Below are 25,381 nucleotides of genomic sequence, written 5' to 3'. Positions count from 1 at the left end.
AGGAAGGAAGAAAGGAAGGTGAAGGCAAAACCAAGGTGCAGTGGAAGGAGGGCTCCAAAGTTTATTTAGTTGTCTAATTAAGTCAGTTCTTTGTGGTTTGTTTTTCATGTAGTGGGTATGTGTAAACCAAGGATCAATCATATATTTGTTCATTAGTCAAGAAACACAAAAGGGAAAAAAAACACTGAAACTCAACGGAATTCAGTTTATTCAGGTAACTCTTTAATTCCAAAACAATAATATTTACAAATAACCAGGTTTTTTAAAAAAAATAATGTTTGCTCAAATTTTAATTTTTTCTATTTTTACTTTTGGAACCAAAACACGTATTTGGGGGGGCAGGAAGAAAATGCCCTAGTTTTTCACGTGCTGTTTTGTAGCACAGATTTTAAAATATAGCTGAATATTTAGATAAGGTGTTTTTTCCTTTTTTTTTTTTTTAAGAAATCAAAACTCATGAAATAAAAGTAGCACAAGATAGTATTAACAGAACCTGAATGTTGTTTAAAGAAAGCATTTTTTAAACTTTTAACTTCTGGTTTATCTAACAGAGACATTTTTAATAATAAATTGACCAAATGACTGAGATAGTAATTTTTTGAGTAATAGTATTACTGTTTTATTATCTATTCAGGAGTTCAGATTTTACAGACTAGTTTCAAATAAAACTATAAGGACAAAGCCCTCACTCCACCTTCCTCCCTTGTCCATGTTATTTTAATATTGCTTAAATTCTATAATCTTCAAATCCCTTAGTTTTTTCTTGCAGTTCTCTGCTTGACTTTCCTCTTTTAAAGATCTGTTAGAGAAGAACCTTAAGTACGCTGAATTCCATTGTATTTGGTTGTGAGTAAAGAGTCTTATCCTGGGGGGTTCTTAGTGTTTTTCTAAATTGAAAAATTAGTTTCTACATAAATTTGGCTGAATTATACTCTTTTTGGAGGCCTATGTTAGGTAACACAAAAAATCTGCTAACATAGAAAGTTTGAGAAAACACTAAAGCTCTGTTATTTGGTTTGAGCCAAAGCAAATTTCTTGTCACATCTTTTGGCCTGCTAGTACTTGAGAAAGGTCCATCCAGTTGTATGGGATCTTTCCAGCTGTAATTTTACAGGGTTGGGTGTTGGTGGGCAGAGAGGGTGCTAAACACCAGAGTTACACACTGCAACTCCTGTTGTTCTATTATGATTATTTCTGAGACACTTTTTGCTTTTGTGCAATGTTGGAAAAGGAAAAAAAAAATCACCACAGAATTAAAAAACTTCTATTTGTGCTGCATTATTTAAATTACTAAAATATGACTAAACTAATGGCATAAGCTAAAGAAATTATTCCTTATTATTTGCTACAAAATCAATTTTAAGAAAAGTTTGAATTATGAAATACAATACAATAGAAATAATCTTGTGGAAGAGGGTCCTAGGAAAAGCTATTAAATGTACTTTAATTTCAATACAATGATATTAAACTACTTTAAACATAAAAGTTTTAAAAATCTCTACTCAAAGACAAACACTGGAAATATACAAACCAAATTCCCTATTAAAACGTGTTTTGCAAGTAAAAATTAGAAAATACTGAAATTAAAGGAATTTGTCACATTAGACAAAGAATTATGTAACATATTAAGAATTATAAAATTATTGGTCTGATTGACCAACCCAAGTAAAAACAATATCCTTTAAGTCAAATGGCACAATGCTACTATAAACAATATATCAAAAAATATCAGAGAGAAAAATCTTAAATATTTTACTACTATTGCTTAAGTTTACTCATATTAAATGGTACATTTACTCTCCTTATTCCATTAGGATAATCTGAAAAGAATTTTTATATAACTGTAACATTTGTGATGGAAACATTTCAAAATATAAATTTCAAAATATTGTTAATATTTCTGATGGATATTGAAAATAGCCTACTACCATTCACTAAAATATTGCATGGAAATAATTTTGGTATTTCAGATGTCAGAAATTGATTTCCAATTGCATTATATGATACACTGTTGAATTTAAACATTTTATAAAGAGCTATATGGTTTATATTTCCTACCACATTTACATATATTTAAAAAATGTAAAAATAAAAAGTAACTAAAAAAATATTTGGAAAAACTTGTTAGATTCCCTTTATTTCAGTAGACAGAAGACTTTTTTCAATGTCCTGGCTGAAAAGGTTCTTGTTGCCACGGAACTGAAAGAAAAAAACCACAAAGATTTGAGATAAGTTAATGGTGCTGACTAAGCATAATACATAATAGTATAATGGAAGACCTGAGTTAAGTTAGTACTAAAAATATTAGAATTCAAACTGCACATCTGCCCTTTAATAGCCATGGGATCTTAAAAGTTATTTAAGGATCTCCAAGGAGTACTTGCCTTATCTGTAAGAGAACAATAATCCCTACATGCCTCTCAGGTACTCTGGGAGAGTTAAATGGAGTAAAGGAGGTAATAATGTGCCTCACACACAGGGCTCACCTAGCCCCTTAGTTCCATTTATGGCACTGAACACAAGCATCAAGAGCAAAACATCAAAAATGGGCCACAGGGATTTTCATATGTTTAGAAGGATGTAGTTCCTGAAAGCATGAGAGGTGATCTCTATAGATTATTTGTACTCATAAAAACTAAATGAAGTGCTTACTGCCTCATAATACTTTCAGAGCTACTTCTTAATAATACAGTAAGTAATTGTTTCTTTTCCTTTTATTTTCACTTGACTAATATAAACAAGTAGGTTAACAATTAAAATTAAAATTGAGAATCAAAGCTGGATTTGATTCCAGAGATATCTTTTTGAGCATCACCAACAGCTTAATTATTAAGGATATGAAAAAGCTCAAACTCTGAGAACCTTTATGAAATAATTACATTCAAGATTTCCTATTTCAGAAATGAAAATTTCTAGTTTAATTCATAGGCTTGCTACATCTACTATGCTTGGTGTGTCTATTATTACTGCAAAAGCAGTGTGCCAAATTAATCACAAAGAAAAATCACAAAGGAAAATCACTTCCCCACTTTCACTCCTCTTTCTTTCTCCTCTCCTTTACTGTTTTTCTTCTGTTTTAGGTGAACAATTCCCAGTCCTGTTTAAACTTATTTGGTGGGTCAGGATGGGAAGGGAAAAATGCAGAGATAATTACAGTATCATATAATACTCATATAACTTATCATGTGAGAAAGGCACACAAAAAGTTCTATGGAAGTACAAGAGGACTTGTATGAGAGAACAGTAAGTTCAATGTGGCTTGAATACAAAGGTGGAAGTGGTGGGAGATGAGGCTACATAAACTGTGAAGAACTCTGCATTTCAAGCTAAAGTATTTGAATCTTATCCTATAGGTCATAGAGTGTCAAGTGGCAACTCCAACATAGAGGTCCTGTGATCAGATTTTTTAATAAGAGACAGAGCTATGCTAACAAGCTGCTTCTTATCCAATTCAGACCAAAGAATGAATAAATGAACTCAATTTCTTTCTACTTACTAATTTATGAGAATTTAGAGTTGGGAAAAAACTTTTTATTTTATTATTTTTAAAAGTTTATTTACTTTTATTAATCTCAACACCCAATGTGGGGCTTGAACTTACAACCTTGAGATTAAGAGTCACATGCTCTTCTAAATGAGCCAACCACATGTTCCAGGAAACAACTTTTTAATTTGAAAGACCTTAAAAGATGGTTAAACTGACTTACAGTACATATTACCTATGATGGTAGAATACTGGAGTGTTAATGGATAACCGTAGTTTTTGTCAGATTAATAGTTGTTTTTAAATTTTGCTTTATATTGGTAAATATATATTTCAATTTAATTTTAAAAATCTATGTTCCAGTCATATTTTACAAATAAAGTTGCATTTAAGAGAAAAAATTTCAACTTCTAGTGGCAAATTACCAAGCTGTTCTACTCACTTATGCTCAGATAGTATATTAGAATACCAAGAGAAAGTTTGCTTTATCTGATTGAAGTTTCTTTTCCAACTTGGTTTTTACTCTTTTTCTCCATTTATCAAAATAATGTTATTTTCATAGTAGGAAATCTAGAAAATATTAAGAACTCCCTCTACAATCCCCCAATTTTATTACCCAGAGGCAGACAACTTAAAATGTTGCTGTATTTCATTTCAGTATTTCTAGGCATTCCTTTACTTACACAGGTAAATTTATATAACATAGTTTTAAAAATTATCATTAAGTGGCACCTGGGTGGCTCTGCCTTTGGCTCAGGTCATGATCCCAGAGTCCTGGGATCAAGACCTACACTGGACTCCCTGCTCAGCTGCTGTTCCCCCTGCTTGTGCTCTCTCCCTGTCAAATAAATAAATTTAAAAACTCTTTTAAAAAACCCACAAAGTGGGGTGCCTGGGTGGCTCAGTGAGTTAAGCCTCTGCCTTCAGCTCAGGTCATGATCCCAGAGTCCTGGGATCGAGCCCCACATCAGGCTCTCAGGGAGCCTGCTTCCTCCTCTCTCTCTGCCTGCCTCTCTATTTGCCTCTCTCTGCCTGCCTATTTGTGGTCTCTGTCAAATAAATAAATAAAATCTTAAAAAAAAAAAACCCACAAACTAATTTAAACCGTGTAATTGTTGCATTGTATTTCGCGGTATGAATTACCTATAATTTACTTAACTAGTTCCCAAAGTTGGTTTTTGCTGAAGGACTATTAGTGATACTATCAATTCTTTTTGTTTCAATCTCTGACAACAAGATTCCCATGTGACAACATAATTCACAGATTTGAACAATTCTATGAGCCTGCACAAAAAATGACTACTATAGATGACCTGCTGTAAATTTCATTTACATAAATGTACAAAGAGAGAAAAGTAAAAACTCAATAAAGTGAGCACTAAAACTTATAAAACTTACCATAAGTCCATGGAACTTCTGGAAGCACACCTGAATCAGGAGGGTAAGGGTATACAGGTTGTGGGAATGACTGATGGGGAGCATACTGTGAAAAAACTGGCTGCTGAAAATTGTAAGGAACAGGCATTTGAGATTGAAAATACCCATTCACTGGCAGAAAGTCACTTGCTTGTCGCTCCCCAGCGAAGTAACCAAAATATTGAGAGTATAAAAGATTAGAATGTGAACTTTGAACTGTACTTGCAATTGCAGTCAACATCCCAGGAGGAGGTGGCTGTACTTCATATGTTATCCCACGATATGTCTGGGTAAGGGAACTGCCGCCACTGCTGCTGTAATGGTAAACACACCAAGCGTAGTAAGGATATGAAGTTCCAAATGCATACGCCGAAGAACTACATATTGGAGCACATGCAGACTGTGGAAGTTCATTCCAATATGCTGCAGCATTTTGAGTTAGGACTTTCGGATTTTCATTATTTTGTTGTTCAGAAAAAGAGTATTCTGCTGTTTGATTTACATTAAGGGTTATGTCCTCAGATGCTCCTAGAGGTATAGAACTGGGACTCAAGGTATCCATGTATTTTTCTTTTAACTCAGTTTTTTCAGGCTGTGTTTTATTTACTTGCAGAATAGGAGATTTGTCCTGATTAAATCTGGATTCTGAAGAATTGGTGCATGCAGAATTTTTAATAGAAGAATTTAATATTTCATAATCTTGAAGTTCAAAGACAGTGTCATTTGTTTCTATATTGGCAGGGATGTCCCTAACAAAACGGAAAACAGGCTTTGAGAGCACTGATCCATCAGGCTCAGTTCCTGGTTTTATGTCTGAGGGACAAAATTTCTCTGCAGGATTAGGAAATCTCTGTGAAGGCATCTTGCAGTCTTTTGGAAATACGCCATCTACACTTCTTTGTTCACAAATTGTGAAAGAAGAACAAGCTTTCTTATCAGTTTTTGTTTCAGGAGCACTAAAATTCGCATTGCTTTTCTTCATGCTACTTAAGTTTCCCTGTTGTGCAGTGAGGTCTTTCGAAGTATTAGATGAAATATTAGTTAAGTCTATTCTGTCCTCTGGCTTTGATGTGCAAGTGTCTTTTAAGTTCTTTGAAGGTAAGAGTGAGTCAGGTAGTGATCTTTCCACCTCAATCTTTTTTTGAGATACATGGTTTCTTTTCAGATTGTCAGATGAAGTTGCTCCTATTTCGCGTGGACTTTCGGGATGAGATCTCGTGGTCCTATTAAGTATAACATATACACAAAAACAACTTTAAATATACAGAGTCTCCCAAACGTAATATAAACATGTATTTGAAGTTTTTATTCAGGAGAATTCTTAAAATTTACATTATCTCTATCAGCAGTGTATGTGTAACTTGTTCCCCCAGTTTCATTCCTTGCTTTTTTTTTTTTTTTTTTTAAGATTTTATTTATTTGACGGAGAGGGAGAGATCACAAGTAGGCAGAGAGGCAGACAGAGAGAGAGAGGGAAGCAGGCTCCGGGCTGAGCAGAGAGCCCGATGTGAAGCTCAATCCCAGGACCCTGAGATCATGACCTAAGCCAAAGGTAGAGGCTTAACCCACTGAGCCACTCAGGTGCCCCTCCTCCCACTTTTTAAAAGACTTTTATTTATTTGATAGAGAAAGAGACACACACACACACAGAGAGAGAGAGAGAGAGAGAGAGAGAGAAGGAACACAAGCAGGGGGAGACGGAGAAGCAGGCTTTCTGCATGACCCAAGGTGAAGGCAGACGCTTAACAACTAAGCCACCCAGGCACCCCTACTTCCTTGCTTTGAATTGAGATACTTTTCCTGCAAAATATTACACACTCCGCATTTCAAATGCATTTCCGATACATTTAGAAATATATGTAGTGGGGGCACCTGGGTGGCTCAGTGGGTTAAAGCCTCTGCCTTCAGCTCAGGCCATGATCCCAGGGTCCTGGGATCGAGCCCTGCATTGGGCTCTCCACTCAGTGGGGAGCCTGCTTTCCCCTCCTCTCTCTGCCTGCCTCTCTGACTACTTGTGATCTCTGTCTGTCAAATAAATAAATTAAAAAAAAAAAAAGAAATATATGCAGTGTGGTCAATATTGTAATTATTTTATACACTGGATATTTCCTAACAAAGGCTTTTAGAAGTAGGAAACCACATCCAATTTTTTACTGTAGTTTTGCATTCATACACTTCCAACTTGTTGGTGATCTTCTTTACTTTTAATGGCTATATATAACTGACAAAACTACCATCTGTGCCCTGCCCCTGCCAAAAGATCATCTTCTGTTATTGGGAACTACTAAGATAGCTTTTCCATTCAAGGTTAAGAAGAGGAAACACAGACCTCCAAAATATCATGCCAATTTAATATCCTTGACATTCCTACCTAAATTTAGAGAGTCTCAACCAGGCTGAAGGAAGCATCCACTATGGAAATGTCTAGAGCCAGACTGTTAATATAGGTCTCCAGGATGATTATATTTTTTGGTGTCTCATCAAATTCTCTGAATTACAAGTGGAAAAGAACTTGTTGAAAAGAAAAAAGTAATCATTCCTCCCCAAGCAAAAGAAATTAATCTTTGGCCTGGAATTTGTATATATTTAGTTTCAAACTAAATGCCCCATATTTTACTTAATCCAGCCTCTCTAAAAGGCATTTTAAGCTTTTTTTTTTTAAATTAAAGATTTTATTTATTTATTTGAGAGGGAGAATGAGAGAGAGAGAGAGAAATGAGAGAGCACACAGAGGGAGAAGCAGTTTCCCCACTAGGCAGGGACCCTGATGTAGGACTCGATCCCAGGATGCTGGGATCATGACCTGAGCCAAATACAGACGCTTAATTGACTGAACTACCCAGGTGCCCCTCTAAAAGGCATTTTATTGACAACCAACATCTTCATACAATTCTGTACAATACTTTGACATTTTGCAGAAGGTACAATTTCTGCTTTATCACATTTCTAATGATGTTTCAGTGATATCTCAACCGTATACATTGACAGCTGCTTGTATGGTTACTCTTCTACCCATTCTCTTAGAGAGTATTCTTCCATGAAAATATCACCCCTTATTAACCTTATATTTGGATTAATTCCCCTATGTGAGCAGGAAAGTCTGATTTTCGAGTATCAAATACTACCTATATTTAATTACCAGAACTAAGATGATTGTAAAACTGGTTTATGTTATCCCTTTAAAAGCCTATTCATCTTTGTGTCACTACACAACTATTTAAAGGGTCTGGAAAAGGATTCTAGAAATATAAATAAAATGTATAAAGAAGGGGAACCAAGTAAGACAGAAATTAGAATTCTCATCTTTTTTGTTCTGTATTACCCATTCTCTCATAAAATAGAAAAAATGAAGCTTGTCACAAACTGACAGCTCTGAGAGAGCTGAATGGAATAAGAGATGGTCAATATGTCCAGCGGCACCACTTCATGTCAGATTGAAAAAATATAAATCATGTAGGGAGTTTTTCATAAAAACAATTGAGTTTAAAGATCTAGCCTTTATTTTGAAATCACGTTCCTCCTATATAATGGTGTTAAACATCCCTTAATGAGACAGTAGTATAATACATGTATATTGATGACTAAGTTCCCCCGTAATATAAATTAGCAATTTCTATTTTTTTAACCAATTTTGAAATGTGACTGGTCTGTAGTAGCCACAAGTTTAAAAAACTCAATCTAATCACTTGTCATATTATCTTCTTTTTAGCAAACCAGTTAGTAATGCCCATAAATTCTTTAAACAATGTCTGTCAAATGGAATTTTACTTTTTTATTCTATAAAACACCACTCTTCTCTTACTACTACTTCTACCTCTACTCAGAATCTCCCTATCCTTTAAATTACTGAAAAAAACATTTCACAGGGTATACCTTCAATACTTACAGAATAAACTTTAAATTCCTTAAACCTTAAAGTACTGCCTAATCTGAAACCTTATTCTCCCTTCTAATCTTACTCTTGTCCTCTAAGTTACATGTATATCCAATAGAGGTATATAAATAAATGTGTTAGCACTGTTCCTTAATACGTGTTTAATTTTGTTTTTTCTTCAGATAGGGCTGATGGCAGCTGTTACCTTGGATGCTTGAATGTTGCCTCTTCTCTGTTGATTTCTGTTACATCTTTCATGTCAACCTATGTTTAAAAGTTAAAAAGAAAACCTACATTGGTAATGGCATAAAATACAATATAAATATTATTTTCACATCAGATACAATTTCTTGTTGTGTCATCATCTAAAATGCTTGGTCTAAAACCACATTCATTAATCTTCCCCCTTTCAAAAACCAGTGACTCTGCTAGACTTCCCGTATGTCACAAATGTTTAGAGATACTTTTCTAAAAAGACATTTTGCAGACTTATTTCTATCCCCATATCTTATAACAAATCTTGGAGTCCATTTATAACTGCTCTTTTTGTATATGCTCTTTCTAGTAAACCAGTCATTAAGTCCCATTTTTAAGTAATTGTCAAATAGGGACTTTCATTTCTTATTCTGTAAAATAGCACCCTCAACTAAGCCGTGGATGACATGTTACTTCTAACTGTACTCAGAATCTCTACTCTTTAAATCATTGAAAAAACACATTTCACAGGACATTACCTTCAATACATACAGAATAAAGTTAAACTCCTTGGGCCTATATTTAAGACATCTTATAATCTGAAACAATATTCTTTCCAAAATACCTTAGCTTACTGGTATTGTCCACTAAATTAAATTCTTTTCTAGACTTAGTTTAAAACTAATTTCTCAAATAATGTCAATAAACATTGTGCCTTTGCTCATAATATTTTCCATAAGATACCCCTCTTAATTTAACTTTCATTAGATAACACATTTTCCCAATTTAAGACAAAGCTTTGGTCTGTGCTCTTCATTGAAATTTAAAAAAAAAATTTTTTAAAAAAACTTTTCTTCTAAATATTTATAACACCTTCTTATTATTCTCATTTTACTGTTGGTGTGGCATACACAACTTGTACTCTTACTGGAAGTATGCTTACAAACTGGTTGGTTGTTTTCCTATCAACACAGTGAAATAAATGATTGGTTTCCTGGCCTCCAGAACTAGTTTAATTAACAAATACAATTTCGGTAACCTAAGACAAAATTCCTCCTTTTCTTTTGCATATAGGATTCCCTTTACTTCTGAACTGAGAAATTCTCAAAAAATTTTAAGAGTAGCCTCTGAGTGTAGGTTGTTAGGTTAGTATGGGCTCTGGAGCTAGACTGCTTGGTTTTACATCTGGGGCTTGTCCATTTACTAACTCCGTGACCCTGGGAAAGTTATTTAACCTTTCTGTACTCTGTCTTATGTACAATAATAGTAAATCATAAAGATTTTGTGAAAGATAAAGAAGTTAATATTTGTGCAATTGTTAGAATAGTGCCAGGTACAAAATAAATGTTTTCTATAATTTGTTAAATAAAATGTGTTTATCTAGGACTTCTTGTAACTCCTTCCTAATCACCTATTTAAAAAATCTGTCCTATTCTTTCCATGTGGATAATGGTCAAGAACACAGGCTCCATTAGCCAGCTTTTAATATTTACTACATTAAGTATAGCCTTGTTATATAGAAGCTACTTGATAAATAACTTACATTCACATTGGACTATCCCTTAAGAAGTTATATATATTCCTCCAAGAAATATCTTCTAAATAATTTTTAGTTTAAAAGTAGACATTTGCAAGGTGTTTCTCATATACAGAATCATCATTTTGTAGCTAATAAGAATTATTTTATCCAATTTTTAAAAAAATAACCTCTACACCCATCATGGGGCTTAAACTAATGCCCCCCAAGTCAAGAGTTGCATGCTTCACTGACTTAGCCAGCCAGATATCCCTAATACAATTCTTTACTTAGTAAATTCACATTGCAAGGCAATATACAAAGCATTCTCAATTTTTACCAATCTGCAAACTACCTGTTTCAAGAGTAGATTTGTTCTTAAAAGTAATACTTACATACTTTATGTTTTGAAACATTGGTTACCTTTTGTTTTTTACAGCTGGAAACAGTACTGTTTTTCTCTTGTTCCTGAGAGTCTTCACATTTGTCTACAGTGATAGATCGTTTTTTAGAGGAATTTGAAATATTTTTCATTATGCACTCTGAAATTGAGGGCACTTTCATAAAAGTACTAGATTTACTGATACTCTTCCTAGGTTTCACATGCATATTCATTTTTTCTTTTCTCTTCAGTTGTAAAGTCTTCTTTCTGTTATGTAGCATTTGGCACAGAATAAAGGAAATGGTTAATTCAGCATTTTTAGCACATATTATCTTCATATGTTCAATAGTTTTCATGACTTTCATAATATGAGCCATTTTCCCTAAATCTTTCTGAGGGGCAGCCATTATATTTTTGAGCAGTGTAGAAAACTGATTGTAGTTGTATTCTAACTCTGTCATAGTGCTTCCGTAATTTATGGATGCTATATATGGCACAAAGTCAATATATGTAGAAACGGAATACTTAGACATCTCTAGAAGTTTTTTTATTTCTGAAAGTTCTGCAAGTTCTCTTGAGAGCAAATGAAGAGCGTATGAACAATTAATCCCTTCACTATATTTGTAAATAATATCCAGATCTTTTTTAAGTTCAGAAATAGCAGTCTCTATGACATTCCAAAGGCAATCTGTTGAGTTATCTTTAAGAAATGAAAAAGGAGCCATTTTTTCTTGGCAGCAAACCAACTCAGGAAGAAGTGACAAATCAAACCAAAGCATACCTCGAAACCTCTGTTTGTCTAGTTTCTTTGCCATTGTGTTTTTAAGAAAGTGAACAGTTTCTGAAAGCATGACAATTTCAATATAGGTTTCAATGGCTGCAGGTTTTAAAATTATGGCTCCATGGTTGTGGTTTTTCACCATGTCCAAAACATTTTCTTCTGTGATAAAAATATGATCTATGTTCTCTTCTTGCAGCATCTGAAAGTATTTTTTTAAAATTTCTAGGTGTCCAATACATCTCAAAGTGAGTTCCTCCAATTTCTCAGAGTCTGCAAATCCAGCCTGATCCAATATTTCACTAACACAACAGATATCTGGGTGTGAAAGCAAAGTACTGTTAAACCTACAGTCTTCCATGTTAACTGTAGCTTTGTTTATTAGGTCATCTGACTTTCTGGAAGCAATCTCAGTATTCTCAAGCCCAATGTTGGAAATTTGTTCACTGCTTAAATCTTTAGACAACGTATCATATATATTTTTCAACTTAGAAAAAGCATACTGATTCATTTTGAGTAGCATTTCTTTATCCTTCTTTCCTGAGTATTTTTTGCTGAAAGACTGTCTCCTTTCTTTCCAAACAAGACTTTTTGCAGCATCAAAAAAGATATGTTCCAGACCATAAAGAGATATCTTAATACTTACTGCCTCATTGTTCTTAATAAAATTAACTTTTGAGGAGATCATTTCTATGATAATCCACAAATGATCTTGTTTTCCTGGATAGGAATCAACTTTAGGAGAGTCCCCATACATACCAATCAGCTTTAAAGTACTTTTTCTTAAGGTTTCTAGGTCTCCTAAACTATCTCCAAAGTTAACTCCACAGGTAAATGGAACAGAAAGAGAAAAGTCAAAGCAATCAGAACAATGCTTCATTATTGCTTCACATTCATTAATCTGCCGTTTGTATTTTAAGAATGCATAGTATGAATTGTTTTCCCTTTTGGTTTCTTCAAACAATTCAATTAGCTGATCGTGATAGTTTTGCAACTCACAGAATGCATTATATTTTAACCTTCCTTGAAAAGCAGGATAGAAATTGGATTGTTGTTGAAATCCACGTGGTCTACCAAGCAGCTCACCATACAATGTTTCATCATACCAAAGCAAGCTTCGGAAAGTTGGCTCACCTCCTAAGAGCCTTTTTTTGTTTTCAATGAATTGAATAGTTTCCAGCATCATTTGGAGTTCCACCAAGGAGTCAATAGCACATGGTTTTAATTTGTGTTTGCAATTATTCCACAGGTTTTGTTCTACCAACAGTTCTCTTGAAATCAAGATTTGTTCATGAGAACATTCTTGTTTTCTTTCAAAAGCTTCAACAAATAATGGGAGAATACTTTGACAAGCCTTAGTTTCTTCCTGTAGAATCTGAAAAGATGATGTTTCATCTGCCCTTCTCAAAATTTGAGCTAGCCTAGGTATAAGAGCTGAATGATCAGCTGAGCAGTATTTTTCTTTTAATCCATTCACGTTTGATGCAGGTTTCTTCTCAGTAGAGGATTCAGAGGTTTGAGAGTGCATATGTAAAACAGGCCTATGATTCATTCCTGTAATGTGTGGTTTGGAATTACAAGCTATTTCTGAATGCAATGCAGAGTCAGACTGAGAGTTATTACTAACTTTAACTTCCCCTTCTTTCTCTCTTTTGCTAAGATGATTAGAAACTGTGTTATTCAAAGAGACTACCTCAGTAGTATCTTCAAAGATTTGATGAGAATCAATCACATTATTTTTAATTCTTTTCTCACATAAGTAGGAGGAATCTTCTAAGATCTTATTCTTTTGGTTTTTGTACTTAGTAGCAGTGAATCCTTCAGTCATGGTTTTTATGTGAAGTGAATCTTTTGCCTTTTCTGCATGTTTAACTTTCCACATTTTTCTGTCCTGAATGTCTGTCTTTGCCATACATTTTTTTGAAGAGGAACACTTCATATTACCTTTTAAGAGCAAAGAACTATCATTGGAAAATAGTTTCTTCATTGTTTTTTTCCTACAACTTTTACTTTCTTCGGTTACTAATTTGAGACCCAACTCAGAATTCTCAAGAACACCTGAGTCATTCTCATCTATATGGAAACAATTACTTGAAGACCACTGTTCTGTTTTTAGACACTCCTTTCCACCACATCGTGGCTGACAGTGTGGTACATTAGTGGATGTTGCAAAAGAATCTACAGAAAAAGTTCTCTGTCTATCCAAATAAGATTCTGAAGATTCTCCTTCACTAGCTGTCACTGGAGTGGTTAACAATTGAGGAACACTGTTATACTTTTTGTGGGTTATCAGAGTTGGATTTAATGGGTCCATAAGCATGTCTCCTGCAATAATGCCTGGTTTGGAGCTCTGAGTGGGAGCTGTCCATTCTTCAATAGGAAAGGTTACTTCCAAGTTTCTTTTATAACCAGATAAAATAAGGTTATCTGGTTTATAGATATCAACATTTAAAAAGTGCTTCACATTTGATTCTAAAACTGAAATAACTATGTCAGTTTTTACCTTTGTGTGCGTTATACAAGTTGCATCATAATTTTTGTCTCTGCTAAAACTTACATTATTTTCTTTTATGCAATTTAAAGATACTGAATTACTCTTATTTATTGATTTATTAGTCTCAGAATTACTTTCTTTCATTAGATCCTTAATTTTATTATTTGCTGAATGGTACTCAGGCTTTTCATATTTACTGATGTTAGATAAAAATGTTGTGTCAATTTTGTTTTTTTTAGTTAGTTTATCTGGGCAGGATGGGGAAAACAAAAACCCAGGTTTTCCAGAAAATGGCTGAAGTTCTGATGATCTCAGACTTTTCATACTGCTCTTGTTATAAGCTGAATAACTCGTACTTTGGGGTGTAGAGCACAGGGCTAACTGTGATTCAGGATACTCCTTCTCACAAAATTCTCTCACATGAATAGTGGTGTGACTTCTGGAGACACTGCTAGCTACATTTTCCTTAGAAACGCACTCTGTGATTCTCTCTCTACTTGTTTTGAAAGACTTGTGCTTTGATACATGAGTTAATGATTTACCCACTTCAAATCCCAAAGCTCTTTTCTCTCCTGGCTTGTCATATTTTCTTTTTGACAAAAAATGTTTAGTAGAATAATATCTTCTTTCAGACACAGAGCTATAACCTTGAAGGTCACAACTTTCCCAGAAATTATTGCATATTATTGCATATGATTTTGGTAATGGGCCTTTTCTTTTTTCTCCTACTTTAGCTATAAGTTGCAAAGATGTGTGAACTCTCCTATGAGCTTTTTTTAAGTGAAGAACAGCTCTGTCAAGTTTTCTGGAAAGACGTTTGCTTTTGCATAAAGATGCTTCACTATTTAGAATATCTAGGACACTCCTAATGTGTTTTTCTGACTTTGAAAATGTTTTAATTCGCCCTTGGGATAATGAAGAAAAACATTCAGATGAGTCTTGATCGGTTAGCTTCCTCTTCTTTCCGTAAATTTCATGATGTTTTAAATCCTTATGTGCTGTGTTCTCATTCCTGAAAGGTGTATTTGGCTTTCTTTTACTAATTCTTGATCCTGTGTCCTTTTTACTTCTAGTATCATTACAATCAGTTTTTGAATTTGTCAAGGAACAACTTCTTTCATTACTTAATGCTGTGACATTAGAGGGCTCTGTAAGCAAAGGTCCACTGTTTTGTTTTTCAGAAGCATGATTTCCTTGTGTATTATGATTTGCATCAAGAGAAAGTGAGATTTCAGATTTACTCACTAGTCCTGATTCTTGGCTTGTATTACCAGATTCATTTTCACATGGGTGATGTGAATATTCACCAGAACACTGGGAATAGATTTCAAATTCTGGCAATTTCTCCTCCTCATCCATTTCTGGTTCTTTGGTTTTAGTTATGTTTTTGCAAAAATTATCTTCTAATGCAGGGGATTCAAAAGTGGGAGTGAATCCTGGCATAAATACATTAGTGATTTTCACTTGTAAATCTGGAAGTAAAATTGGATTGAAGAGTTCTTGGTCCTTTTGTGTAGAGGAATAGGAAGAATTACTTTCCTCAGAGTAATGTTGATCATTATTCTCCCTTCCTCTGGAGCTTTTCAAAACTTCCCTCTCCCCATTATTGCTTTCCAACAGACCTTCCCAATCAATACGAGACTTTAAAGCCTCATATGAGGCCCCAAATTCTTCATATAGAGCATTTCTATGGCTAGGAGTATTTGGTTGAATTAGAAAAACATCATCACACAGTTCTGATCCCAATTCAATCTTATTTTCCAATTCACAACTCTGAAGAATGCGGCTGTCACTTACTGACTGAAAAAATGAGTCATGAAATTTATTGTTATCCACATCCATTTCACAATCAGAAACCTTATGTTTTACCAACAGACCAACATCTAGACTCTCAGAAGAACAAGTTTCTTTAATCTGGTATCTTTGGTGATCTTCATGATTTGTGCCTAATGTAGGTACCATATCACCAGTTATCTGTACTGCAGCATTTGAGGCTACATGCACTGAAGATGCTGCAATTTTGGGAAGTGTTGTGGAAGCCAAATGCTCTACACTTCTGCTTGTATTTTGAGAATCTTTCTGTTTTATGGCAGTGATAGTATCTTCACCTTCTAAAAATGTAGTTTCTGTTGATACATGTCTTTTCCCCCAAGTCAAATTAAATGTACAAAATTCTTCAGAACTCAGAATTTCTACATTATTGTAATTTTCATTCTCCCTTCTTTCATCTATAATGGCATAATTTTTGTCTGTACGAAAACCCTGCTTCTCATCTTCATATATATCTAGTCTGTTGTTTTCTGTAGACAAAGCAGTGTCTTCCTCTTTAGCCTCATTTTCATTTTCTTTATCATTGTCTCCTTGTTCTTTAAAATCAGTATTCAGGTGTATATCACTGTACAACTCTGCATTACAGCACAGAGTATGACCTTGACCTTTATTAGCATTTTGAAAAGTTTCTCTGCAGTCTTTTTGCATGTTCTCTAGTGACACTGGATCATTTTCATGGACACATGTATGTTCACCAGCTATGCTACAATCTGAATTGTCATGAGTTGTTTTAATGTCGTGAGATGAAGTAATTCTATCATTTGGCAATTCTTTGTCCTGAGGAATGTCTTTTGCTTCTTGAAGAGCATTTGTCATAATGTTAACACTGTTTTGATTTGGTTTTTCCAATTTTAGTTCCATTAGTTTTTGAGAAATTGCAAAACTTGTATGAATGTTATCTTCATACTCCAAAGAGGGTTGAGAATGTTTTTGTGAAAGGCTCTCCACTCTTGGAGTAAGATTACTTTCTAATTCCAATGCTAGATGATCTAGGTCATATTTATCCTTTGTGGTAAATGCAGAAGATTTTGGTATTTCTAATTCTTGAGTAATTGGTATTTGATCACAATTTTTTCTGAAAGAACAAAGACTCTCATTCTCTTTGTATTCTTGGTGCAAAGAAATGTAATTATCTACTGGTCTGATTTTTGCTTCATTAGTAAAATCATTTTCTTTCCACAAAATTTGCTTTTCTCCATGTTCAGAATTATCCTCTGGACTAGTGAAGTCTCTCATTTTCCCAATATTTTGAAGGTACCCACGTATGCTTTCTTTCTTTTGGAGAGGAAAAACTGTAGACATTTGTTGACCAGTCTGATATACAGTTTCTAAATTAGAAGACCATGATTTCTGAGAGATGTGACTACTGTACCCTTCTGTACAAGTATTCACTGATTCGTGAGAGTTACGTGGTTCACCTTCTTCTTCAATTAAAAGTGAGATGTTGCCTCTCTGCTGGGATCTCTGGACTTTTTCCTCATTGTGTTTTTGGTTCTCAACTTCTGAAACTGCATTTGGCAAACACATTGGGAAGGAAAAATTGTCTTGGCCCTTACACTGTCTTGCCATGGTAATTTTACCGGGAGTTGTATAATCATAGTTCTTAGAGCCCCAGTTCTGAGCCTGTGACTGTGAATCATCAAAAGAAACTTTGAAGCAAGGGGCGTCCAAACAATTAGTAAGAATAGAACGATCACCAGGCACAACTTCAGATGAGAAGGCAGAATTATTTTGCGTAGATGATAGGTGTTCTTCTGAATTAAAATCTAAACTCTTCTCAAGTGGCAAAATCTTATTTAAACCTGTAATATTATTATGTTTTCCTATGCTTTCTTCTCTTTTCATCAGTCTTGGGTCTTTAATGAGTTTTGAAGTAATAACTGTGCTTGAGCCAATATTGTTATGAAGGGGAAAAGCAGCAGAAAGACCACTTAAAACATTTTTAAGCTGTGTCAAATTTAACATGAAGTCCCCATTAACACTTTCTCTGGTATCACTGGGAAAAAATGAAAGACCTGAATCATATATATGTACTTGAGAAGTGTCTCTACATTCTGCTAAATTGTGCTCCATCTGTCCACTGTATGTTTCATGTATAGAAATGTTTCCATTTTGTACGTTTCCGTAGGAATTAGAAATATTTTCGTTGGAAGGATTTATCTCTGAATTTACGGCACTGCAAGAACAGTTCTCCTGAACAAATGGATCTACGGGTTTCCTGAAATGCTCAAAGATGACAGTAGCATCTTTTCCTTTTCCAATTCTTTTGGCCACCGTACAGTTATTCAGAGAGCACGTTCTTTCTGTGGAAATAATTTTAAAAAATAAGAAATAATAGGAAGGAAAAGGGTTTCTACATTGAACTCTTAACATAGGTAAGCTACGTCACTTGTTTTAACTGAAAGTTCACCATGGTTATGATTAAAGTTGGTCTCATCAGAAAAAGCAAAGAGAGAAGAAGAGTGATAAACCAATAAAATAGAAATGATACAACAAAGAACTCTGTCCTAAACTACCCTTACTAAAAAAAATATTTACCATAGAAATTTGAATTCAGACAAATACAAATAAAGAGAAAATTAAAAAAGAATAAAAATATGTTGCTCAAAGACTAGGTATTTCTTATATTAATTTCCTATATTCAGATACTTAATAACAGAATCTACATATTAATAGGCAAAAGTGTCTCCCTTTTATCTACTGTTAACCACCTTCTCTCTCTGTCAGGAGACAACAGAAACAGAAAAAAAAGGGGAATGAAGGGGTAAACAGAGGAGAAAAGAGCAAAAATATTCCATAATATCCTCCTCAAGAGCAAAAGTGAAGCACTACTCTTGCTCTATAGTGAAGTAAGTATACCTGCAAATAATGTATATAAATAAAAATCTGGAAAATGAAAACAAATTTTCTTTTATAATTATTGGAATTTATTCCTACAATTTCATAAAGAACTAAATATAACAAAGGAACCTATAAAAATGCACAGTTACTGAATAAAATGTTTACAAAACATTCATAGATAATACCCAAAATTATATTTATTAAAACATATTAATGATGAGTAATTGATGGTGAGATTTATGAATATATGAAACTATAATCGTATTATTGGGATGTACCATGAGATTCTTTATCACAACATACTGAAAGATAGTTTCGTTGAAGACTTCTAAATTTTACAACCAAGCATAATTATATTTTTTTAATTATAGTAAGCTATAATGGAAATATGACCGTAATAGAGATATAGTTCTTGAGAGTAGAAGATGCAGTGAACAGACAAAAAATGGTGGATCCCTATAGAACTTATACCAAAATAAAATACAATTCATTGAAAAAAAAAAAACCCCATAAAAGTATTAGAAGAAAAGATGGAGAGATAGTTTTATCATCCTGATATAGTAACTGAGTACTTTTTTTTTTTTAAGATTTTATTTATTTAACACAGAGAGAGAGATCACAAGTAGGCAGAGAGGCAGGCAGAGAGAGAGGGGGAAGGAGTCTCCGTGGCGAGCAGAGAGCCTGATGCAGGGCTCGATCCCAGGACCCCAAGATCACAACCTGAGTTAAAGGCAGAGGTCTAACTCACTGAGCCACCCAGGAACCCCAAAACTAAGTAGTTTTTAAGATAAATATCTGGATATCAGAAAACTAGAAATTAAAAAAAGATGAGAATTACATGTAAATTAAATACTTTAACAAGTCAAAACTCATGATAAATAAAACTTGGACAAACTGGTGAAAAGTATTTTCTGAATTAGCAAGCTTAGTACATAATTACACATAGAGTACATAAAGAGTATATAGACATCTTCAAAAGATTAATAGAAAGACAATGCAATAGAAAATTGGGCAAATATATGAACAAGAAAATCACAAAAATTATGAACACAAAAAGATGTCCAATGCCACTAAATAAATAACAAGAGTTTTGGGGCACCTGGGTGGCTCAGTTGTTAAGTGTCTGCCTTTGGCTCAGTCATGATCCCAGGATCCTAGGATCGAGCCCACATCAGGATCCTTGCTCACTGAGGAGCCTGCTTCTCCCTCTTCCACTCCCCTTGCTTGTGCTACCTCTCTTAATGTCAAATTAAAAAAAAAAAAAAACAAGAGTCATAATAAAAAACTTCTTAGATTGGAAAGACCTGAAAGGATAATTAATATCTTGCAGATGTAAAGCACTCTTATACTGTTCATGGGAGTATAAACTGGTACTAATTTTCTAGAAAGTAAACCTAAAGTTTTCAGCAAAATGTAATGTATAATCATCTATACCCAGTAAGTTTACTTTTATGCATTTATTATTCTAATTTACTTGCATAAATACTCAATATATGTACAAGAATTTTTAGAACAATAATCCAGGACAGCTGAAAGCTGGAAACCTAACTATCAATATGAGACAATAAGGTTTCAAGATATACTACAATGACATAGTAATTAAAATAGTATGGTACTCACATAAAGAGACAAATGATTGCAGTTATGAAATGAGTAAGTCATGGGAATAAAAGGCATAGCAAATGAAGCACAGTCAATGATACTGTAATAGTGCTGTATAGTGACAGATGGTAGCTACAGCTGTGAAGAGCATAGTATACTATAGAGAAGTTGGATCACTATGTCGTACGCTTGAAGCTAATGTAACATCATACGTCAACTATACTCAAATAGAACAATTTAATAAATGAAACTGGTTAAATAAATTTGTCCTATCAATAATTATAAAAGTACTATACTTATGTGCTATAACAAATGTCCTAGAAACAATGTTATGCAGCTATTACAAATATTAACATAAATTAATACAAAGCAACATGGGAAAAGAAACCTAACTTGTTTAATGATCTGAATTTCATAAATGTATGGTAAATGCATATTAATATATCCATAATGTTTACTAATAAACTAGTTAATATGGATGACAGGTATGGTTTTTCTGAGTGCCTTATGCACACTAATTCATTTAATCTTCACAACATTCCCAGTTTATTGGTGAGGAAGTGAAGAGTAATTTGCCCAGGATCACAGTTTAGAAGCAGTAGACCCTTAATCAATAGGTTAAATTATTTGCTTAACCTTAATAAGGACACTTTAAGTTTATTCCCATTTTTAGCAATCTCACCAAATAACAAATGAAAAATGGAGAACAAACCCAACATCCTCAATAATGTAAGAACTGTAAGAAAATGAAATTACAATTAACAAAGCAAACTACCAGTTGTGGCGATGGCAATGTTCTTTATCTATGCTATCAAATACAGTACCCAGTAGATACATGTAGTTACTGATTTGATGAGGGATGATGTGAATGAGAAATTAAAATTTTAATTGAATTTTAATTAATTTAAGTTTAAATAGTCATATGTAATTAATGGCTACTGTACTGGATAGCACAGGTCTACAGTACTCTAGAGGGAGATGAATATGCTGATAGCCATCACATGTGGCCTTGACTTTGGGCATAATACAGATATTCCTCAAAATTTATTACCCCAAAAGGCATCAAAGTTTATTGCTTTTTTAAAAATGAGGTATAACTGACATACAATATTATGTTAGCTCCAGGTGTGCAACATAGTGATTTGACACTGAATACACTGCAAACTGATCACCACAATAAGTCTATTTATTATCCATCATTCTTTGATTAAAGTAATTAGCTATAAGTTTGTGGATATGTAGGAGTAGAAGTAAGGAAAATCCTTACTTTATGGTTTCCATTTTAAGACTTCTGGGTGAGGGATAATGTGGAGAGAATGACCAGGGAGAAGATCATCAAGAAAACAGAAAATTGAGCCAACTATACATCAACTAGACCTAGTAGACATTTATAAAACACTTTACCCAACAAAAAATTTCCATTCTTCTTAAGTGCACACAGAACATTCTTTAAGACAGACCACACTATAGGGTCAATAAATTTAAAAGGATAAAGATAGTAAAAATTATATTCTCCAACTACAATGGAATAAAATTTGAAATCAGTAACAGAAAAAAAATGGGAAATTCACATACACAAAGACATTAAGAAACACATTTCTAGAATAAATGAAACAAGATGGGATTGGGAGGGAGACAAACCTTAAGTGACTCTTAATTTCACAAAACAAACTGAGGGTTGCTGGGGGGAGGGGAGTTGGGAGAAGGGGGGTGGGGTTGTGGACATTGGGGAGGGTATGTGCTTTGGTGAGTGCTGTGAAGTGTGTAAACCTGGCGATTCACAGACCTGTACCCCTGGGGATAAAAATATATTATATGTTTATAAAAAATAAAAAATAAAAAACAAACAAAAACAAACAAAACAAAACAAAAAAACAATGTGCCAAATAAGAAATCAAAAGGGAAATTGGAAAATACTTTGAGATGAATGAAAATGAAGGCAAACATACCCAAACTTACAGGATACCGCTCAAACAGTACTTTCAGGGAAATTTATAGCTGTAAAGAAGCAAGATCTCAAATCGATACTCTAGCCTTCCACCTTAAGACACCAGAAAAAGAAGAGCAAACTAAGCCTGAAACAAAAAGGAGGTAAATAAAAATCAGAGAAAAAATTAATAAAATAGAGAAAAGAAAAATAAAAAGATTAATGAAATCAGAAATTGGCTCCTTGAAAAGATCAACAAAACTGACAAACCTTCAGCCGGTCTGACCAAGAAAATAGAGGGAAGACTGAAATAAATAGAAAGACAACTGAAAGAGAAGATATTACTACTGGCTTTACGAAAGGAAAATGGACTACAAAGAAATACTATGAACATTACACCACTAAATTAGATAAGTTAGATGAAATGGATAAATTCCTACAAACACACAAACCACTAAAGCTGATTTAAAAACAAACAGAAAACCTGAACAGAGCTATAATATGTGAAGAAATTGAATTAGTTAAAAACAAAACAAAACAACAAGAACAAAAAACTACTCACACAAAAAAATCCGAATGACTTTTTAAAAATGTTTTAAAAAGATTTTATTTGAGTTAGAGTATGAGCGGTGGGATGGACAGAGGAAGAGGGTGAAGCAGGCTCCTTGCTAAGTGGGCAGCCTGACACGGGGCTCAATCCCAGTTCCCCAAGATCATCACCTGGGCTGAAGTCAAGACACTTAACTGACTGAGCCACCCAGGTGCTTCTGAATGACCCTAACAGTGAGGTCTCCCAAATGTTTAAAGTATTAATATTAATTGTTCACAAACTCTCTCTAAAAAAAAGGGAAAAGGAGGAAAACTTTTCAAACTTATTCTATAAGACCAGTATTGCTCTGATACCAAAGCTAAAGACATCACAAGAAAGCTACAGATCAACGTAACTTACAAATATAAACAAAAAAATTTTCCAAAAAAATTAGTAATAAACCAATTCCACTAACATGTAATAGAAATTACATACCATGACTAAATGGGATTTATCTCAGCAATCCAGTTTACTTAACATCTGAAAATCAGTTAGTGTAATACAGCACAGTAAACAGAGTGAGGACTAAAAATCACATGATCATCCCGATAGATGCAGCAAAAGGATCTGACAAAATCCAATACCTTGTCATGATAAAAACACTCAACAGGGCGCCTGGGTGGCTCAGTGGGGTGAGCCTCTGCCTTCGGCTCAGGTCATGATCTCAGGGTCCTGGGATCGAGTCCCGCATCAGGCTCTCTGCTCAGCAGGGAGCCTGTTTCCTCCTCTCTCTCTCTCTGCCTACTTGTGATCTCTCTGTGTCAAATTAAAAAAAAAAAAAATCTTAAAAAAAAAAAAAACACTCAACAAACTAGGAACAGAAGGGAACTTCTTCAGCATGGCAAGGAACATTGAAAAACTGCATAGCTAACATCATCATACTTACTAGTGAAGGATGAATGCTTGGCCCTAAGTTTAGGAACAAGACAGGATGTCTATCCGCTCTTACCACTTCTATTAAACATTCAACTGGAGGTCAATTAGCTAGTCATGGCAATTAGACAAGAAAAAGAAATAAAAAGCATCCAATTTGGGAAGGAAGAAGTAAAACTAACTCTATTTGTAGGTGACCTGATCTTGTATATAGAAATCTTAAGGAAATCACTAAAAAACAACTAGAACTAATAATGAGATCAGTAAGGTAACAGGATATAAGACCAATACACAAAAATCAACAATATTTCTATATACTTAAATGAAGAACACAGAAATGTGATCGAGAAAACTCTACTTAAAAAAGTATCCAAAAACATAATACTTGGGAGTAAATTTGTTAAAAAAAAAAAGCATAAAACTTAACCTGGAAACCTTTACTTCATATATACTGGGTTGGCTATAAACAAAAAGTCAGATAGTAATATAGGAAGTGGAAAATCTCAACAATCATACACTACTGGTGTGAATGTAAATGGTGCAGCCATTTTGGAAAACAGTTTGGCGTTTCCTCAAACGCTTAACACAGTGTCATCATATGACCCAGCAATTCCACTCCTAGCTATCTACCCAAGAGAAATGAGAACACATGTCTACACCAAAATTTGTTCAAGAATCATACCAGAATTATTCATAATTGCCAAAAGGTGAAAACAACACAAACATCCTTCAACTGATGAATAAATATAGTATAACTAATCAATGTAATATTATTCCATGAAAAAGAATGATTAATATGTCACAACATGAGAGAACCTTGAAAATACTGTTAGGTGGAAGTCATGAGTCATGAAAGGCCATATCACTGCACATATTTATGATTTCCCTTATATGAAAAGCCCAGAATAAGCAAATACAGTTAATCCTTGAACAACAGGGGTTTGAAATGTATGGGTCCACATGGATTCTTTTTAAATTATTGTATTGGAAAATTATTTGGAGATTTGCCACAATTTAAAAAAACCCACAGATGACCCATGTAGCCTAGAGATGCCAATAAAGATTAAGAAAAAGTTGGGTATTATTTTAAGAATACAATATATCAAATATATAAGATACAAGGTAGATGTTAGTCTATGGTCTATGTTCTGGGTAAGGCTTCCATTCAATACAAGGCTATCAGCAGTTAGTTTTTCAGGGAGTCGAAAGTTACACATGGATTTTTTGACTGCAAGAGGGTTGGCACCTTTACTTCCATATTCAAGGCTCAGCTATATAGAGACAGAACTAGATTAGTGACTGCTTAGGGGCAAGGGCCTGTGAGGAAAGGGATATGATACCTTTTCAAGAACACATAGTTTCTTTTTGAGGTGAAAATGATAACACTCAATAAGCTGGCACAGACATTTAAAAAAACATTTATGTGCTAGCAAGGACATAGAGTAATTACGTAACCTGATGCAACTGCTTTTGAAAACTAATTGACATCCTCTTTGGATTAAGTTGCACATTTCTGATGTGGATATATAATATTCTATACAAAAACTATTGCACATATGCATTGAGACAGATAAAGGTTT

At 34.0% G+C, this 25,381-nt stretch overlaps 1 protein-coding gene across 8 annotated transcripts in view; it reads right to left on the bottom strand.

Annotated features, from left to right (window-relative positions):
• Positions 1 to 200: 200 nt before the first annotated feature.
• Positions 201 to 25,381, bottom strand: part of TEX15 (testis expressed 15, meiosis and synapsis associated) — an 87,560-nt gene continuing 62,379 nt past the window's right edge. For all 8 annotated transcript variants that reach the window (XM_082715058.1, XM_082715056.1, XM_082715057.1 and 5 more), the window contains 4 exons: positions 10,909 to 18,272; positions 8,980 to 9,038; positions 4,883 to 6,123; positions 201 to 2,199 (listed from right to left, as the gene is read on the bottom strand). In XM_082715058.1, the coding sequence (XP_082571184.1) occupies positions 2,162 to 2,199; positions 4,883 to 6,123; positions 8,980 to 9,038; positions 10,909 to 18,272 (8,702 nt within the window). In that variant the 3' untranslated portion in view covers positions 201 to 2,161. The remainder of the gene's footprint in view (positions 2,200 to 4,882; positions 6,124 to 8,979; positions 9,039 to 10,908; positions 18,273 to 25,381) is intronic.

This window comes from Mustela nivalis (assembly GCF_964662115.1).
Source record: "Mustela nivalis genome assembly, chromosome: 20".
Classification (NCBI taxonomy): Eukaryota; Metazoa; Chordata; class Mammalia; order Carnivora; family Mustelidae; genus Mustela; species Mustela nivalis.
Note: the sequence above shows the minus strand (reverse complement) of the source record. Positions and strands in the feature narration are given on the sequence as shown.